The following is a 21508-nucleotide window of genomic DNA, read 5'->3' as shown; positions in this document are numbered from 1 at the left end:
TGGACACTGGACAGACTCTTCAAACCCCCAGAGGACCTTAACTTTTCAAAAGTCACCAAAGATCTTCCTCCATAGTGAGGCATGACTCTCCTGCAACTCAAGACCAAAAAGCCCAGTGAAGGACAATTCACTGACTGACTCTTGACCAAGGAAGCGCATCTTGACCAAACTCAACCCGACTGTGAGGACAAACCCTGCCAAAGTACCAAGTTTGGTGGCACTGCACCCTCCGGTGGCCAGAACTTTAATAGCACTAGGTAGTGATCACCTAACGTCCGACACCTAAAAGGACCCGGAGGAATCCCCAGTTGAGAGACTTCAGAAACCACCAGGACCTCCCACTAAAGTGCCCCTGCTGACTTGCAAGTGACCCTCAAACAAACCTACCTACTTCTTCCATGGGCACCTTTGCGCACAGCACCAGGCTCACCAATTTGCTCTTCCCCTGGCCGCCCTGTGCCCTGCCCCAAAGATCCAGCTGTGCCCTAAGGATCCCCCACCCCTTACATTCTTGGCACTACAAGGGGACTTACATTTAAGTCCATGTGTGCAGTGCTTTTACAAGTGGTTCCCCGCAGTGGCCTGGCACCAGCTCCGAAGACTTTCTGCAGCTGCTCACCAAAACTGGGAGCTGCCCAAACTTCTCCAGCTGTTCCATAGTGCCCACCGATGACCTCAACATACCTGCATAAGGAGACATTGGTAAACGCAATGGCTGATTTTATATGTATTTGCAAAGTATTTTCCCATGGTGCGCAATTAGCCACATAAAAGACTATTTTTATTAAAACGTCCAAAATTCATAATTTAAAAAAGACCCTCCCGAATTTGATGATCTTCTCTTAAAATTTTTATTAAAATCTGAAGTATTTTTCTAAATTGGTCTTGAGATATTATTTTGAGTGTGTGGTCTCATTTGTTGATACTGCGAGTACAACAAATGCTTTGCAATTTACCAAGATTAGCCTAACTGCTCATATGAGTGGAAGAAGTATTTCTCTATCTGTTCCCAAACTTAAGTTTCCATTTAATAAATGTAATAACTTAACCCAGTGTTATCTAAGAGAGAGATGCCTTACAACAGTGAAAAATTACATTAGGAGTTTTTCACTGCCAGGACATTGAAACACCTAAATACACATGTCCTACTTTTTAAATACACTACCATTTGAGCCATTAGGTCTGTAGTAATACAGCAATACTAGGCCGTAGTTGATAGATGTAGTATTTATTCCAATAACAAGGATCAGCGCCTCCCTCTTGCCGGCTCCCCGTAACTGCCGCCGCAACACGGACTGGTCTCCGTGGCAACCCGGCATCGGAACCGTCAAGAGCTTGCGCTCCTCCAGAGCTCGCGCGCTTTACAACATAACAATTACAACATATCTTCTCCCTTTCATTGTTTAAGCAGAATTATTACAATATTGAATATTAAAACTTAATGAATTACACATAAACAGTAATTCACTGAAACCAGATACTATCTTAACCATACTTGAAAGTAGAATAGAATACATTTTTTACTTTATATAATCAGCCAAATACGCTGGTGCTTTCTTATTTCTATGTGGTCTCTCCCTCACAACTTCATTCCTGAATTCACAAAACTCTTGTTGTCTCATCCCACCATCTTCCATAAAACCAGGCAGCACATCACTTGTACCACTAGAATGCTGTGCAACAGGTTTCATTACAAAATCATCAAACATACATCCACTGCATCCATCACTAATCTTATCTTCTGCAATCATATTTTTTGTATAATTACACTTTGCCACTCTCCTGAGATTCCATCTCTCACCATTGCTCAAAATCACATACAAAGGATGAACTTCCTTGACTTGAAATGGCCCTTTGAATTTATTCAACCCTCTAGCAATTCTCCCAGACTTGACTTTCACCCAATCACCCGGCCAAATTTTGTTCTTATTTTTACCACCATCTGCAGAATCCCCACATTTATTCTCACTCTCAAATATTCCTATATTATTGCTAGCAAGTTCTCTCAACCAAAACGGAGTCAATTTAGAATTCGGTCTTCTACCCTGCATCATAACAAACGGTGTACATCCAGTAACACCATTAACAGTGGTGCGATATGCCCACACAACATCTGCAACCATACCTTCTACATCCATGCCACTAGCCAGTGCTTGTTGTATAGCCCCCTTAACCATCCTGTTGGCTCTTTCCACCATTCCATTTCCTTGCGGATTATATAGTGCAGTCCTTGAATGTTTAACACCCATTAATAATAAAAACTCTCTAATTTCATGAGAAATGAGTTGTGTACCATTATCCGTCACCAAACATACTGGGCATCCTTCTTCCTTAAATATTTCAGACAAAACTCTTACTGTGGATGCTGTGGTTATCTCTGACATAAATTTCACTATAATCCATTTCGAATGAACATCTATCAAAACAAATGCAAACCTAGACATGTGTTTAACTCCACCTAAAGGACCAATGAAGTCTCCACATACAGTATGCCATGCTTGACCAGGATCCTCAATGTGACCCATCAAGGATTGTTTGCCTACTTTCAGACCCTTTTCACTGCGTACACACACATCACATCTCTCCACCCAGTGTACAATGTCATCATCCATCCCTGGCCACCAGAAATTTTCTCTGAGTCTCCTCTTCATCAACGTTTGCACTAAATGTCCCTCATGTGCAATATTAAAAATTTTCCTCCTCACACCTACAGGAGGAACAAACTTTTCACCACGAACAACAATATATTCACCCACACATGAGAGTTCATCTAATATCTTACCATACGTCCATAAGTTTTTTGGCAGTGCACTCTCTCTACGTCTACCACTCACTATCATATTGATCACTTCCCTCATCTCCTCATCACATGTCATAGCCTGACACCATTCCTCTTTACTTAATGCTCCCGATGACCATTGCACTACATCTCCGACACTTGCAACTAGATCCTCACACGCTTGAATACTACCATACTCTTCATCCAACATTTCCCAGTCTTGTGATAGACGTGAAAGACAGTCAGCTTGTACATTTCTCCAACCCGTTATATACTCTACAGTATAATTGTACTCCTGAGACCTCGCAGCAAGTCTTATCAGTCTAGAAGAACCTTTTTCAGCTCCACCTGGGGTCAACACCTTCACCAGAGGTTTGTGATCGGTTCGCAACTTGAATCGCTTTCCCCAAATGTACATTCTGAAATGTTCCATGCTCCAAGTCGCAGCTAATGCCTCCTTCTCTATTACCGAGTAGTTGCGCTCTGTCGGTGTCAAAGAACGTGATGCAAACGCAATTGTTCTTTCCTTTGAACCATGTTTTTGTGATAAGATAGCACCAATCCCTGTGGCGCTAGCGTCTACTGTAACGATCGATTCCTTTTCCCCATCAAAAGGCACTAGAATGTCAGCTTCACAAATTTCCTTCTTGATTGATTCAAAACACCGTTCTTGTGCTGTGCCCCAATCAAAAACCACACCTTTTCTCAATAATTTTTTAAGTTCCTCCGTCTTCGAAGCAAAATTCTCCACGAACTTGGAGTAGTACTCCACTAAACCCAAAAACGACTTCAACTGGTCTTTATTCACAGGACATGGTGCCAATTTGATGGCTCTCAATAAATCTCTCTTTGGCTTCACCCCATCTTGCGACAATGTGTGACCCAGATATTCCACTTCCTTGGCTAAGAATATGCACTTCTCTTTTCTCAGTGTTAAGCCTGATTTTAAAATTTTATCTAGAACCAGCCTCAGAGTCAAATTATGATTTTCCACTGTATCTCCAAAAATTAGTATGTCATCCTGAAAGTATATGACATTCGGAATTTCTTTGAGTAAGTCATTCATCACTCTCTAAAAGACACTTGCGGCTGAGCACAAACCAAAAGGCATTCTGGTAAACTGAAACGTGCCCTCCATTGTGATAAATGTTGTCAAGATTTTTGACTCAGGATGTAATTTTACTTGATGATACGCATGCTTTAAGTCCAGTTTTGAAAAGAACTTTCCTCCTTTCAGCATCAAAACAAGTTCATTGATGTTAGGTAGAGGAAAACTGTCCATCACCACATTCTGATTCAAGCTTCTCAAATCAACACAAAAACGAAGCTTTCCATCAGACTTCCTCGTTATCACGACTGGAGATACCCAATTTGATGCCTCGACAGGCTCAATGACTCCACAACACAGCATTTCTCTTATCAAGTCTTTGACCTGTCCTCTAGCTAATATTGGTATTCTCCTGACTTTATGTCGTACAGGAATTGCACCGTCTTTGAGGTTAATTTTGTGACAATACCCTTTTAGTTGCCCCATTTCCTCTCGAAAAACATCTCTGAGAATATCTTGTAACGTTACTTCTTCTACAACCAATATTTGTGTTTTAGCTCGAGGATTGATGATGATATGAAGATCATATTGATGGATCCATCCCAATATTGGTGGACCCGATTCGGCTACATACACTTTCCCTTTAGTGCTTCTTCCTCCAAATTTGATATCAGCCATCATATAACCAATAAGATCTATCTTCCCACTTGATATCCCCCAGGACTTATATCTCTAGGCAATAATCTTACTTGTGGCCATTCAGAAGTGAACAAACTTCTTCGAATAATGGTATATAAGGATCCGGAATCCACCATCAACTCAACTGGTTTTCCTCGAATCACAAATTGTGCCTTGGGTCTTTGTTTTTTCCATCCTTCATCCCCAACAGCCAATATTCTGTCTGAACTTATATTTGTCTCACACAGGCTATCATCCACCTCTTCTTGCAAGAGTGTTGCCACGTTCTTATTTCTCCTCAAACCCTGACACATTCTTGCAAAGTGACCCCTGAGCCCACACTTCCTACACTCCTTCCCAATAGCAAAACAAAACTTTGCTTCCGACGTGTGATTGAAACTTCCACATTTGTTACATCTTTTGCTCTCTGCTTCTCTTATAGGTTTACTGTTGCCAATTCTGACTTTGCTTGAAAAACTGTCCTGTCCCTTGCTTATAGCTGCTACCTCATCCTTTGTCTCCCGTTTCTCCATTACTCTCATACAATATTCCGATTCTTCCACAACTTTGGCCAAGTCAACTGCATCCTTCAAAGTAGGATTCCTTGCTGCCCATAACCTCTCTTGTATCTTCCTGCTTCTACATTGAACGATCAATTGATCACGAATCATTTCATCTTCCATCTGACCAAAGTGACACTTGACCGCTAACTCTCTCAACCCAGATATAAAATCATCTATCGATTCTCCATCTCTTTGAGGTTGAGTATAAAATTTGTGTCGCCTCATCACAACATTTTGAGCCTTAGCAAATCTTAAATCTAATTTTTTCCTGGCATCTGCGTACACATCCACTTCCACTTCGTCACCCTGAAGTTGTAAGTCTGGAAGGTATTTATAAATGTGTTGACCTTCTTTTCCTAAAGCATTTAATAAAATAGCTTTCTTCCTACTAGGGCGGAATCTTTGTCCATCCAAAGCTTCTAAGTAATTATCAAAAATGTCCAGCCATTCTTCCCATTCTATTGCTGGCCGCCCTGGTATTGACAAGAATGGAGGAGGTGCCATGATTGTCGGCATATCCATATTACTTAGATCACTGTACAGTTTTCACCTTTAATCGCCTTAAAATAATTAAATGGGTGAAACCCAAATGTTCAAGACATTCAATTTTCCTCCTTATTACTTTCTTCTAATATCTCTCTGGAGTTTTCCTTTTATGGTCCTTTTATCCTTTCACTAGAGAAGTACTTCACTAGGTACTTCCCTCTAAAAGTAGCTCTTATCTGAAAAGATCGAAAGCAGTCGAGATATCTTCAGCAACTAGCACAGGTAATGAACGCAGCCTTCGTTACCTTTAAAATGAGAGCAATGCCGTCAATGAGCTATAACACGCGTAGTTCACATCTGCTGATGCCTTGCCACTGGTTTCCAGAACCGGCAACTCGTCGCCAAAATGTAGTAATACAGCAATACTAGGCCGTAGTTGATAGATGTAGTATTTATTCCAATAACAAGGATCAGCGCCTCCCTCTTGCCGGCTCCCCGTAACTGCCGCCGCAACATGGACTGGTCTCCGTGGCAACCCGGCATCGGAACCATCAAGAGCTCGCGCTCCTCCAGAGCTCGCGCGCTTTACAACATAACAATTACAACAAGGTCCTACCTTAGGGTGACTTATAAGTATTCAAAAGAAAGGTTTAGGCCTGGCAAAAGGTTTATTTGACCTAATCAAAATGGCACTAAAACTGCAATATTGGATGCTGAAGCGTGCCTGAGACATGCTTTACACCTCTATTTTATTGTATACCCATAGACTACTAGTAGAATTTAATTTACAGACTCTATAAGTAAATTAAATGCAGGTTAGGCAAATTTTTCAATGCTTAAAAGAGCAAGAGCACATGACCTTTACCACTGATTAGCAGGAGTAAAGTGCACACAGTCCTAAAAGCCAACAACAATGGGTTCAGCAGAGGAAGGTATAAATTTGGGGTGACCCAGCAGAAAGGGCCTGGTTCAACACACTGCCACCACCAAGTTCTAAAGCACAAAGCCAACATGGGTCACAATTTGTCATGACAAGATCAATAATGATGCGTTTTATGTTTAGCTAGATTATGATTTTACTACAAGCTTATTTTTTCTTTTTTTTTACATGGGGTCATCCAGTCGTCCAATAACACAAAGCACTGATTCTTTCAATCATTCTAGATTTTCTTTTCAATAATGATGCGTTTTGTGTTTAGCTACATTATGATTTTACCACAAACTTTTTTTTTTTTTTTACAAGGGGTCATCCAGTCGTCCGATAACACAAGGCAGTGATTCTTTAATTATTGCTTCACGCTGTCATCTTTTTTTAAATGTTAGTTCATTTTGTCATCCAGTTGATAATATATTCTAAAAGGAAGTGTTTCTGCACTCATATCTGACGTACACCAGGAGAATATAAATGACTCATCTTATTTAATCATAGTAAGAAACAGGTCTGTGTGCTGCTCCTGGCTTTATGAAATTCTCGAATTTAGTGGCAACTATCCACTGACTCTCCGTGTAATCTTGGACAAACCAGTGCCTCTCCCTGTGCTTCTCCCTGTGCCAAAGTAATACCATATGGAATTAGTGTGATCTGTGGGACTAGATCTCAGTTCATGAGCAGCTGTATGGCATACCCCAAAGGACAGACCGAACTTGTGTCGTACTGGCCTAATGCTGCAGCTACTGATAGCAAGAGCCCAGGTGTCACTACCAACAGGCATAATCACTGTAATTATTACACATTTATAGCCTGACATAATAGAACGTAGTATAATTACAAAGAGCTTATATAACAAAGCCTTCCACTAATGCCTTCAAATCATCCAGTGAAAAAATCAGCCAAGCCATATTCCTTTGATCTCTTTTAATTTGTCTTACCCTTTCATAATTTTTTCTACCGCGGTGACTGGAACAATGCTTTTTAAAGACATAATTGACTGCATAGAACTCATGCAGCACTACCAATTCTTTATATACGTTTCTAGGCATGAACGCACAAATATTACCTAATTATACTTGTTTCATGAAGTCAACTGAGCAATACCAATATGTCTCTTGGCACATTCATCTGTTCTTCCTAATTCCTGATTTCATATTCGAATGCGGTTGATGGATAATGACAATCCAGCCTGTCTGTAAGGGCTGCAGTCTTTGAAATGGGATTTTTGACACGTGCTTCCGACACTCGCTTCAACCGGAGGGTAGCCGAGGCGCGCACAGTGCATTATTGAAACGCTACAAAACGAGCTGTGAGTTGTCAAGAAAATAATCAAACATGAACTAAAATTGTGTATCATAATTATTCATGAATGCACAATGGCACAGCACATAGGCCATTCATCATGAGTTCCACAATACAAGCTTTTGTACAGTCAGCTGCGTGCACATTGACATCTGCAGAGCCTAATGCCAATGTAAGTAGTACCATTGACATGTGAACCTACTAAAATCGCAGTGAAAACCAACTATTTCTAAAAGAGCCTTTATAGCCCGCTACAGAAAATCCCCATCAATCCTCAATGTGACTTTATAGCAATATAAGATCATAATGTAAAACTGACACGAAAGAAGACTTTGCATTTCCACAAACATTGACGATTTATGATACAATTAAATATGCGTTTTATAGGTAATCCAGAATTGTATAACTCCACGATTTACAAATAGGTCTAATGAATAACACATAACCATTTTTGTTGTATGCTACATTTCATGGTCAGAGTCATGCCAGGCCAAATGATTGTAAATGGTATGTGATCAGGCTTCTGCTATGGGTGTCTGCTTTTCAAGAGATCACTGTTAGAAATTAGGTCTCTAGTTGGTAGTTAGTTCACACCCTGTCCAAGTAGTGACCCTCAGTCCTAGTCAGGGTAAGGGAGTCCCCCACATAAGATAACCCCGGCTGACTCACTTGGTAGCTTGGCACAAGCAGTCAGGCTTATCTCAGAGGCAATGTGTAAAGTATTTGTACAAACAAACATAGTAGCACAGTGAAAACTCCACAAAAGGATTCCACACCAGTTTAGAAAAATAGCCAATTTTTATCTAAATCAAACAAGACAAAAACACCACAAAAATCCAACATACACAAGTAAAGATTTCAAAATATAAAGTCAAAAGAATCCTAATCCAGAAGAATCAATGTATGAGTTGTTTTATCACAAAGTACCTAATGTGCATCAAAAGTAAAGCTGCAGGGGGGAGCGTGCATTGGTAAAGCAAGCGATGTGTCGATTCCTCACTCCCAAGTGAGGCTGTGAGTCGATTCTTTCTCCACTGGGTAAGCAATGCATCGATCATTTCCTTGCAGGGAAGGGATGCGTTGATTTCTGGACAAGCAGCATCGAGACCGTTCAGTGATGTTGAAGATTTTGATGCCCAGGGATGATGCGTGGAAAATCTGGATGCATGGCAGCAATAAATCCGCACTGATTTGGCAATGTGTTGATTTCGCCGGTGCTGCATAGATTTTTCAGCCACTGTGCAGGCACTGCATCGATTTTTCTGCTGCTCGGCTCTGGTGTGTGGATTTTCACCTTGCGCTCACCAGCTTCTCCTTTCAAGGGCCCAGGGACTGGATGTGGCACCACTTGGCAAGGTAGGGGTTTCAGCAAGTGAGCTCAGGTGCTGGCAGATGAAGTCTTTGACGGCCCAAAGACTTCAGAACAGGGGGCAAGCTGAGACCAAGCCCTTGGAAAAACTTCACAAGCAGGATTTCAGAAAGCAAATTCCAGTGTTTTTCCTGTTAAGGAAGACACAGCAGCAGCAGGCCAGCACAGCAAAGCAACAGGCAGAGTGGCAGGTCATCTTCCAGCATCAAGATCTTCTCCTTGGCAGAGGTTCCTCTTGATGCAGAAGTAATCTAAAGATGTGGGGTCAGCAGTCCAACACTTATACTCTTTTCTGCCTTTGAGGTAGGCAACACTCAAAGGAAAGTCGTTGTAGTGCACAAGACCCTACCTCTTCCTTTCTGCCCCAGACACAGACTGGAGACTGTATTGTGTGAGGACAGGCACTGACCTTTCAAGTGCAGGTGCCAGCTCCTTCCTCGGACTCTAGCCCAGGAAGACTCATCAGAATATGCACGGCACACCTCAGCTCCCTTTGTGTCACTGTCTAGAGTGACACCAGCCCAACTGTCAGTCTGACCCAGACGTGTATTCAGCAGCCAGGCAGAGGCACAGAATGGTTAATCAAGAATATGCCTACTTTCTAAAAGTTGCATTTTCAAAGAGACAGTCTAAAAAACAACTTTACCAAAATATGTATTTTTAAATTGTCAGTTCAGAGACCCCAAAGCCCATATTTCTATCTACTGACAATGGAAAACTGCACCTTAAGAGATATTTAAAGGCAATCCACATGTTAACCTATGGGAGGGATAGGCCTTGAGTTAAACCTGACAGCCTTAGGGTGTTCACCCCTAACTTTTTGCCTGCCTCCCTCCACTTTTTAAACACTGTTTTTGCTGGCTTTTAGACTCTGTGCACTTTACCACTGCTAACCAGTGCTAAAGTGCATATGCTCTCTCCCTTTAAACGTGGTAACCTTGGATCACACCCAATTGGACTATTTAATTTACTTATAAGTCCCTAGTAAAGTGCACTGTATGTGCCTAGGGCCTGTAGATTAAATGCTACTAGTGGGCCTGCAGCAAGGCCTATGTGTGCAGTTTCACTGCCACTTCGACTTGGCATTTAAAAGTACTTGCCAAGCCTAAAACTTCCCTTTTTCTACATATAAGTCACCCTTAATATGTGCCCTACGTAACCCCTAGAGCAGGGTGCTGTGTGGGTAAAAGGAAGGACATGTACTTGAGTAGTTTACATGTCCTGGTAGTGTAAAACTCCTAAGTTCGTTTCTACACTACTGTGAGGCCTGCTCCCTTCATAGGCTAACTTTGGGGCTGCCCTCATACATTATTGAAGTGGTAGCTGCTGATCTGAAAGGAGTGGGAAGGTCATATTTAGTATGGCCAGAATGGTAATACAAAATCCTGCTGACTGGTGAAGTTGGATTTAATATTACTATTCTAGAAATGCCACTTTTAGAAAGTGAGCATTTCTTTGCACTTAAATCTTTCTGTGCCTTACAATCCACGTCTGGCTGGGTTTAGTTGACAGCTCCTTGTGCATTCACTCAGACACACCCCAATCACAGGGTACTCAGCCTCACTTGCATACATCTGCATTTTGAATGGGTCTTCCTGGGCTGGTAGGGTGGAGGGCCTGCCCTCACACAAAGGACTGTCACCCCCCCCTACTGGGACCCTGGCAGACAGGATTGAACTTAAACGGGACCTGGTGCACTTCTGAGCCGCTCTTTGAAGTCTCCCCCACTTCAAAGGCACATTTGGGTATAAAACAGGGCCTCTGCCCTACCACCTCAGACACTTTCTGGAGAAGAAACCTGAACCAGAACCTGCATCTTGCCAAGAAGAACTGCCTGACTGCCTAAAGGACTCACCTGACTGCTTTCTACAGAGGACTGCTGCCTTGCTGTTGCCCTGCTGCCTTGCTGAACTCTTGCCCTGCTGCAGAAGTGCTCTCCAAGGGCTTGGATAGAGCTTGCCTCCTGTTCCCTGAAGTCTCAGGACCAAAAAGACTTCTCTTTTTCAACTGGATTCCTTGTGCGGTGACAAATTTGACGTACAGCTTGCTCCGTGGTGAAAAATTCAACGCACGCCGAACCGGAAAGACGCCGCTCGACCCTGCAAGGAAACGATCGACGCGACGCCTGCGGTGCGACCGGAACTTCGACGCACGACACGCCTGGACAACGCTGCCCGACTTCCAGAGAGGAAATCGATGCGACACCTGCCGTAAGGGAGAAAACTCCACGTACAGACCACCGGAACAACGTGCAGCCGGACAATAAGCCCAGGATTCCACGCACAGACCCCGGGGCGTCTGAAAACCCCGCAACCCACAGAGGAGACTCTCCGCGCACCGGAAATCGATGCAACGTCTTCCCCGCGTGAAAAATAATGACGCAGTCCGTGCATGAAGGGGCGAAACTGACGCACACACCATTTTCCACGCATCTCCTCCTCTGCGGCCCTCTGCAGAGATTTTTCACTCCAAACCAGGTACTTTGTGCTTGAAAGAGACTTTGTTTGCTTTTTAAAGACTTAAGACACTTCATATCACTTTTCAGTGATATCTCTACAATTTCTTATTGCATCTTTTATCGTTTTGACCTGCTAATATCCAGATAAATATTATATATTTTTCTAAACACTGTGTGGTGTATTTTTGTTGTGCTATATAGTGTTATTGTATGATTTATTGCACACATACTTTACACATTGCCTTCTAAGTTAAGCCTGACTGCTCAGTGCCAAGCTACCAGAGAGTTGGCACAGGATAGTTTGGATTGTGTGTGACTTACCCTGACTAGAGTGAGGGTCCTTGCTTGGACAGGGGCTAACCTGACTGCCAACCAAAGACCCCATTTCTAACACCTTGCAATAGTGAAAAACGAATTTGGCAGTATTTCACTATGAGGACATGTAAAACACACTAGTACATGTCCTACCTTTAAAATACACTGCATCCTGTCTATGGGGCTAACTAGGGCCTGACTTAGGAGTGAGTTATATGTAGTAAAAGAAATGGTTTCAGCCTGGCAAGTGTGTACACTTGCCTGGTTGAATTGGCTGTTAAAAAATGCACACACAGATGCTGCATTGACAGGTCTGAGACATGTTTACAGGGCTACTCATATGGGTGGCACAATCAGTGCTGCAGGTCCACTAGTAGAATTTCATTTATGGCCCTGGGCACCTCTGGTGCACTTTACTATGGACTTACTGGTAAATCAAATATGCCAATCATGGATAAACCAATCACCAATACAGTTTAGACAGAGAGCATATGCACATTAGCAGTTGTAAAGTGCCCAGAGTCCTAAATCAAAGAGAAGCAGGCCAGAAAAAAGTAGGAGAAAGGAGGGAAACAGTTTGGGGATGATCCTGCAAAAAGGGCTAGGTCTAACAATCACCCACACAGACATTCACACATATACGCAACTGCGCACACCTTATTTGGTTTCAGAGGGCTCCATTGTACTTGTATGAGTGTATTAGGAAAAAATGTAAATTTGAATGAGAACTGAGCCTGCATCATGATGGACACATTTGCTTCAGTGCAGAGCCCAGCGCCTGTTTTTATGGGCTTGCAGTGCATAAAGTGAATGCATCTTCATTTTCAGACAATACAGGACAGAAACAGTGAGTAAGCTTTGCCTCCCTGTTTCTGAGTTGTGATTGTTTTAAATAATGTGCATACTCGCAGAAATATTGAATTACATGAATTGAGCTTACACCCTGAAGGAGCATAAAAACAGGCGCCACTCTCTACCCATCATGATGATAGTGTACCTGCTGTGAACTGTATTTTTATATTTCATTGGCTCAGACTAGCTAATAAGATTACATTTCTGAATGGCATGCAGGAGCATCACTTTCCACTTCATTGGGCGGCACTAGAATAGAAATTCAGCAATAACAAAAAGTTCAAATTAGTTTTACACCTCAACATCTACAATAGTTCGTGGGTTCTTTTAGGTTTGGTTCATGGTAGGCCAAGGAGCTCTATGAGTCAGCCCCTAGATTGTGGTCCACCGGGAAAATGGCGTAAAGTGGCATAACAACCAGCCCGACCCAGCACTTCATTCAACCAGGGTGTGTTGATGTTTTGTGTAACATTTCCTTTTGTTTACTAATCGTGCCTCTAACTCTAGGGCACGTTGGGAGCAACATGCGCAGGAACTATCACAGTCACTCCTTTGCCACGAATTTCTTGCCCCAGCATTCCTCAGTATTATCAGAACTCCTTTTTTAACACCAGATGCACCTCCTCAATGGTGAGGGATGTTGTCTCATTTAAATGTTACAAGCAGTGTGTATATGGCATGCCGCCTGGAGCCACCGGTGTCTTCGTCATTGCAGAATGCATGTCTCTGGCACTGCTCGTCTCCTTGGGGGACAATTTTGAGGGTGGTGACGAAATTCTGTCAAGGTGGACGGTCTTTGTCATGTGGACATACATGTTGCTTTCATAAACTTGTGAATGACACCCACCCTAAGGCAGTTGCTGTCACATTCTTCACCCCCCTGGACAGATCGGTGGATGTGCACCACTAGTCGAAACTGTGGAGGTCTGTACAGACCTTCGGTGAGCAGCACCCAACGCTATGACTCTGGGGATGTGATTGGGCTTTAAAAGGCAAACGTGTTGCAGGGAAACGCTCAGTGGGTCCGGAGATAATACCATGCTGTATCTGGTAATGTAAAATGAAATGTCAGACATCTTAAAGAGTGTGCATTAAGGTGCTGTGGCGCTAAAGAATTTGGAGAACTACGGATGTATGGCCCAGACTGAGTTAATTAATGAAAAAAAACACTTTTTAAGCTTTCTGCAAAGGAAACAACTAATTGAAAGCTCGAAGGTAGACAGGAAAAGAAGATTACACAAAAGCATGAATGCTGTCATGAGAGCGGCAGACTCACGGGATTCCAAGGAGGTGATCCAATGAGGATCTGATAGAGTGAACTGAGCAACAATTGACATTTTTGTAGGTTGTTAGGGCCAGTGTGATGGAAAGCGTGGAAGATCATGCACGTAGTTTTCAAGTTGATGTGCTTGTGAATTGGTGGCCAGGGCAGACGTTTTAACGAGAACGAGTTTTTGCTGTGTAGAAGGTATTGCAAAATGAAGGCCTGAGAGTCTAGGAAGAGGGAATTGTAGTAAGCAAGGTAGCTTAAGGTAGCCTGGTCCACAAGTTGCTGGGTATTAGCCGACAGAAAAGGAAGAATCTTGCTAAGAAGTGTTAGTGTGAGGAAACAGGTAGAGGAGGGATTGTTGTTGTGACTAGATAGGAATTTCTGATCAAGTTGAAAACTGAAGTTATGGACCAAAGAACCAGGACTGGGGCAGAGCATAGGTCTAAGGGCCAAATACCTTGAGGAAGGACGAGAGAGAACTGTGGCCAAATACTGCGAGGACTTCAGGCTTGTCAGTGTACAGTATGAGAGAATTACAACTCATCCAATTTAGTATGGTGATGACACATTTTTGAAACTTCTGCATGCATGCCTAGTTGTTGTCTTCGAGAGAAATCAGGATTTGGGTGTCATCAGTCTAGCTCAAGAACCCAAGGATCAGATAAGAAGACCCAAAGAGCATATATAAATATTGAAAAATGACATCTCAAGGAAGAGCCTTGTGGCACTCCACAAGAAAGATGTTTGAATTCTCAGCAGAAAGGGCTAGGTTGACCACTTGAGCTCTGTTAGTAAGGTGTGTCTTGATACAGCCCAGAGCCAAGTCCTGAATTCCTATTTCCTTGAGAGTAAAAAACTATTGTGGAAGACCGCACTGGATGCAGCAGATATTTTTTTTTAAAGAAGATCTAACTTGGTTAGTTGTAAGTCAAAGTTTGTAGAGCATAGGAAGGAGCAATGAAGTTAATTTCACTGTTTATTTAATGAATGTGCCTATATTTACCCAGTGGACAACGTTATGCTCTTGGCCACATTAATTTCCTCTGCAAATACCCATAAACCATGTTTTGAACATAGATTAGCATTTCTATGATAAAATATTATAATATATCCTCACATGTAGGGCTTCATTAAAAGTTCCTGTTCTGAGTCTTGGTAATTGTGCCACACATATTGCACCTTAGGTGCCAGTAATTCCTAGTTGTAGAGTTAATGGAGCTTACAAGTGGAAGCCATAGGGTCGTCCTAGAAATAAAAAAATGAAACATTACGAGGGGACTCAATAATTAAAAGTCTTATTCCACTGGTAAACCCGAATTTCTCACCAGAGTTTCCACTGGGGATTGTGGATGCTGTCTATTGGAGGGGGAAAGTCAATAGTTGCCTCAGACCTTGCCATTCCAATGGGGCAGTAACTCTTGTTGCCCGATTTCCAGGCCTTTCGAGGTAGACTTAAGAAGAATGAAATTCCAGGCTGACTGATCAACTTTAACAAACATCTATGCAACCAAAGTTAAACGCTGGTGCCTGCATACACAGATATATTTTCAATGCAGACTATTTTCGGATTTAGCAATAATTCTTTTTCACTCTTTATTAAGTTTTGCGCTGTTTTTAGGGAATCAAAAGTCAGCACTGAATACTATAGCGATTAAAGAACGAGGTATGATCAGGAATAAAATATAACCCTGGTTAAAGGAAACGAATATTAACTTTACATTGAAATCATATTCAATAATTAATGCTAATAAAAAGTGAGAACCATGGGGCATATTTATACTTTGTTTGCACCGAATTAGCGACATTTTGTTAACCCTAATTTGGTGCAAAACTAACTCCATATTTATACTTCGGTGGTAGACCCGTCTAGTGCCAGGTTTATGGAGTTAAAGTCATTTTTTGGAAGTGGAGTCTTACCTTGCCTTAATGAGATGCAAGGTAGGCGTTCCCATGCAAAAAATGACTCTATGGCCTTAACGCCATATTTAGGGCAATATTCATTCTCTGGGGCATATTTATACTCTGTTTCCACCGAATTCGAGTCACTTTTTTTTTACTCGAATTCGGTGCATAACTAACTCCATATTTTTACTTTGGTGCTAGACCTGTCTAGCACCAGGGCCCTGAGTTCTACTTTTTTTGTGCCGCATTAACGTAAATTTTTGACTCAAAAGTGGGGCAAACGTACAAAATATTGGGCCTTATTTATACTTTTTGGAGCAAAATTGCACTAACTCAGTTTTGCACCAAAAAGTTTAGCACCGGCTTGCACCATTTCTGTGCACCAGCCGGGCACCATATTTATGGAATGGTGCAAGCCGATGCAAAGGGTAGGCCAGAGTAAAAAAAAAAAATTGACTTTAGTCAGGTGGGGCTGGTGGTATAGAAGAAGGGGGTTTAGCATCAAAAAAATTACCTTAGGCAGGTTAGAGTAAAAAAAAAATGACTCTAACCAGATTAGCGTCATTTTATGGTGCTAAACCTACCATGCCACATGACTCCTGCCTTAGAAGAGGCAGGAGCCATGCCCACCACTCCAATAGCCAGCACAGAGGACAAGGGTCCCCGGGCATGGCCATTGCATCCTGTGCCATATATGGGGGCCCATTTCAGGGCCCCCTATGGCACTTTAAAAAATAAAATGCAATTTTACTTGTACTTACCTGGGATGGGACCCCCCATCCTCCACAGTCCCTCTGGTGTGGGTGGGGGTGCACCAGGGGCTTGGGGAGGGCATAAGTGGGCTTATTCCATTGTGTTTCATCAAGAAATAGGCCTACAGGTCCCCTAACGCCTGCCCTGACTCAGGCTTTAAAAAATGGGGCAAAGCAAGCTTTGCACCATTTTTTGACCCCTCCTCCCTCCCTTGCACCATTTTTTCATGGGAGTATAAATATGGCGTTAAGGCCATAGAGTCATTTTTTGCACGGAAACGCCTACCTTGCATCTCATTAAGGCAAGGTAGGTTTCCACTTCTAAAAATGACTTTAACTCCATAAATTTGGCGCTAGACGGGTCTAGCACCAAAGTATAAATATGGAGTTAGTTTTGCACCAAATTAGAGTAAAAAAAATGACGCTAATTCAGTGCAGAGTATAAATATGCCCCTTAGTGTAAAAAAATCATGCTAATCTGGTTAGAGTCATTTATTTTGACTCTAACCTGCCTAACGTCATTTTTTTTACTCTAGCCTACTCTTTGCACCAGCTTGCACCATTCCATAAATATGGTGCCCAGCTGGTGCTAAAAAAGGGTGCAAACCGGTGCAAAACATTTTGGTGCAAAACTGCATTAGTGCAGTTTTGCACCAAAAAGTATAAATAAGGCCCTATGTACGCAGTATCAAATGGAATGTTGTATGTAGATAATAAGATGGGTAAACAATTCCTATGCATTTTATCCAGACAATACATAAAATATACATGTCAGAATATTACTTAATCATCATTGATATAGGAGGTATTGAAGTTCCTGGAACTGCACAAATAAAACGTTTTCATGATTATCTTCTAGAAACTTCCAAGCTTTGGTCCTTACTTGGAGAAACGTAAGCAATTATTGGCGGAGCAGAAAATAAAATCAATCGAAGAAAGGTCCACCGTTTTGACTTCTAGAAAACCCGTCCTTCCAAAGAAACCTATTCCGACCGTGAAGGTGAGAAAGCATACTTTTTTATACATTGTGCATTACATGCTTAAATTACTTGGCAATGGCATATTTCTGAGTCTACTCCCTCACTTGAATTTATTACACGCGAGGTCTCTCTGCCTCCCCCAGACACCAATCACATGAAAACCCATCTAATAAAAGCCCTTCTCCCACCATATCTCCTGTCAGGAACCAAACTCACAACCAACCCACTAGTCAGTTCTTCACATTGGGAAGGCTGATGAAAATATGAAATAAAACAAGGAAGTAAAACTCAGAGTAGTGCCCATTACTGGTAATTTAAGCCTTATCTTGCGTCACTCCATCAGCTGTACTCATTAAAAATGAGACTTAGCAAGCCAACAAAACATGAAGAAGTAACAGTGCATGCTAAACAAAACAAGGTTTTACTGAAAACAGAAATTCAACTCTCCTCTATTACTTCATAGAGGATAGATCTCCGTATCCAAGCACATCATGAATGCTGTGTACATCTGACAGTCTATAATGTTTAGAAAAGGTAGATGATTCTCACCATGTAGCTGAAATCAAAGCCCCCTCTAACTCAGTTAAAATAGAAGACATGCTACAGATTGATTACCAGTGGTGAAACCTGACTCTCTACTTCATAGATCTTCGTAGTAAGGGACATGACCCATCTACTTAGAGTAGCAGAGGCTGGTTTCTCTCCATTCACTTCTGGACCATAATTCACAATCAGAGATTCCACTTTACTAAATATCTGTACCCTTTGTAAATAGATGAGAAGAGCCTTCCTAACATCTAACAAGTGTAACTTACCATCCCCCTCTGAGGAAGAAGAATACAATTCCAGCAAAATCATTTCCTGTTGCTTGTGAAAGGGTGAATTGATATTTAGAGCAAAGGAAGGCACTGGAACTAACACCACCCTGTCCTGAAAGAGAAAATAAACTTACATGACAAAGCCCCCAACTCCCCCATCCTCCTAGCTGAAGTTTTTGCCACAAAAAGGACTTAAGAGTCAGATACTGCAAACCGGCTTGTTCCAGAGCCTCAATTGGGACTTTAGTCAATGTCTCTAAATGCCTATGAGTCAAGTTCTAGGTGGAAAAGAAATAGTCTAGAGCAGGTACCTGACAAACCTTTCACAAGTCCAGAAATGAAACCCTCATCTTTTGCAAAATTCTTCCATGGACGACGCCTTAACGTCTGGATCACTGTCCACAGTGAACCTTAATCATAATCCTGCAAATACTCCATGAACATGATCAAGATCAAATTCACAAATGCGGTACCTCAGCCTTTCCTCTCACAACAGTGTGAAAAATAAACTGTTGTTAGATGTCTGAGTTGACCACTTCCTAGAAGCCTGCAACAGAACCATCAGTTTTTCAGGAGCTCCCTAGCTCCTTAATCTCCTCCTCCCAACCTTCAAGTGGCGCTTCCATAATTACTCCATTGTCAAGTCAGGGAAGTCGAGAGGAAACAGAACCAAGGGAAATGTCCCCACCAGTAAGAGAGGAAACCAGTTTGCCCTTGGCCAGAGAGGAGTATTCAAAATCACATCCACACATTTTTTTCACAAGGAAAAGGTCTGATGAGTGTACAGGAAAGGAAAGTGAATAACAGGCGCCTTGGTCTTTGACATGACAGAGCATCTATCGCCCAAGCCAGATCATACTTCTCTTTCAAACAAAATCTCTGGATTCTGGCATTGATAATCGAGGCATAAAGATCCATCCCCTAGAGACCAGAGCAACAAGTCAAGACAGAGAAGACTTCCAGATCCAGAGAAACCACCCAAATCTAGAGGAAAGCTTCAGGGAAGATGGAATTTCCCTGGTTAGAATAAGCGTTGTCACATTGGATGTTCCCTGGATATGAATTACTGTCAGGCACCTGAGCACAATAGAGGATCTTGTGAGCTCCCTTGTTTAGTTCTCTGGACCTTGTTCCTACTTGCTTGTTGACATAGGCTTTGTTCGTGAGGTTGTCTATCCAAATTAAGACAGCACTCTGCTTCAGTTGAGACTTGAAATATAGAAGACCTCATCTCACTGGTTTGAACTCCCTCCAGTTTGAGGATCTCTGTGCCTCCCTGCAGGACCAGAACCCCTGCACCTGCATAGACACTTCCAATGCACCCCAATCTAAAAGACCAGCATCCATCCTTATTATGACTGGATCTGGAGGCACTAACTGAACTCCTGTGGAATGGCTGGGTGGATATATAAATGCAGAGGCTTGGTAGGCTTCTGAATGATGATGTTTTTTTAGGACTATAACAAAAAAAGTAATATGACATTTGAGGGACCACAGTGGTAGTGTTCTCAGTCCATTGGCTATGTTGATTGGGTGCTGGGTTCTTTTCCTCTACAGAGATCTTCCTTCAGGATGGTGCCACCCCCAGAGTCTAAAACAAAAAGAAACAGCAGTAAGTATAGGGTCCTGAGCAATCCATATTTTATCTCCTTCACCACACCTATGATAATTGTTCAAAAAAACAGAAAAAGGGCGTAGGGAAAATATAAGGGAAAAGAGCACTCCCCTTGGGAAGAAAAGACCACACCTACTTCTCTGGAATGGCTTTCTCTGTATTCTGCCCTTTCTTAGTGCCCTTTGGCTTTTCTCCCAGTTTTTATACATTTACAGGTCGGGCCAGGTTAACATCACCTGGGTTAGAGGACTGGTTTCCACCTAAACAAGTCTCTTTAAGTGTTCAGATACGTATGGGATATGTCATGCTTGAGGACCTCAGGAGTTATTCCAACTCTTCTGGACAGGTGCCAGATCAACAAGTTTTAGTGTGACATCCAAAACAACCTTTCACCGTGACCTCTTCCTCCTCCCTTCCCCACAAATAATCTCACACCCTCCATTCCACCCCTCACCCCTTATGCAGCAACTTTCCTGATCTGCAGTGAATCTTCAGCATCCACCAAGAGCGTCCACCATCCCTTGCTGCAGGCCTCAGGGTTTTTGTCCCATCCATCGGTTTCTTCTGCTGCGTCTGCTTCACCGGGTGACTTCTTCTGTGATTGTTCTGCGTTTTCTCCTTCTTCTGATCCTCTGGTTTGTCTCTTGCTCTCCGGTTGTGCTGGCGGCAATGTGCTTTTCTTCTCCTCTTTGTCCCAGGGATTGACTCTCGCCTGTGTTAGTCCTGCCTTCCTGCTTGAGAACATGTTGGTCCATTGTTAGTGCCACTGGTCATTCGGTTCTTCCTGGTTCAACCCTTTCTCTATTTTTACTATAGGTGTTCCGAGTTTGTTGGTGATTGGTGATGAGGATTCGGGGACATTCATTATGTGAATGGAGGGCTCGGGGTCTGCTTCCTCACATCCTTCTTCCCTTGCTTTCTTGCTAGTAGGCCATTTTTCTCCTGGGGATATCTAAATAGAAAGTCTGCATTCAACTGCTTGGTTCCTTTTTGGTGTAAGATCTGGAATCTGAATGGCTGCAAGACTAAGAACCTTCAAAGTACACATTTATTATTACCTTTGCAGGCCATCCACTCAAGAGGGGCATGATCTGTGAAGAGGGTGAACTCTCGTCCTACTAAACAGTACCATAATGTCTCTATGGCCCATTTGATTGCTAAGGCTTTTCCCACCACTGCATAATTATTCTTCCTGGGAAATAGTTTCCTGCTTATATATACAGTGGGTTGTTGCACTCCCCTCTCGCCTAACTGTGATATAACAGCCTCTAGCCCAACCACAGATGCATCTGTTTGTAGCACAAAGGGCATAGTATAATCTAGAGTGATTAGCACTGGCTTAGAGATAAGGGTCTGTTTTAGGGTATTGAAGGCTTTAAGGACTTCAGGA

The 21508-nt window shown here is 42.4% G+C and overlaps 1 protein-coding gene across 1 annotated transcript in view; it reads left to right on the top strand.

Moving 5' to 3' along the window:
- DPYD (dihydropyrimidine dehydrogenase) overlaps window positions 1-21508 on the top strand; it is a 3199941-nt gene that overhangs the window by 3081138 nt on the left and 97295 nt on the right. Inside the window, exon 21 of the mRNA XM_069232136.1 lies at window positions 17565-17705. Within this exon, the coding sequence (XP_069088237.1) occupies window positions 17565-17705 (141 nt within the window). The remainder of the gene's footprint in view (window positions 1-17564; window positions 17706-21508) is intronic.

Source organism: Pleurodeles waltl, chromosome 4_2 (assembly GCF_031143425.1).
Source record: "Pleurodeles waltl isolate 20211129_DDA chromosome 4_2, aPleWal1.hap1.20221129, whole genome shotgun sequence".
Lineage (NCBI taxonomy): Eukaryota > Metazoa > Chordata > Amphibia > Caudata > Salamandridae > Pleurodeles > Pleurodeles waltl.
This window is presented reverse-complemented; position numbering and strand designations above follow the sequence as displayed.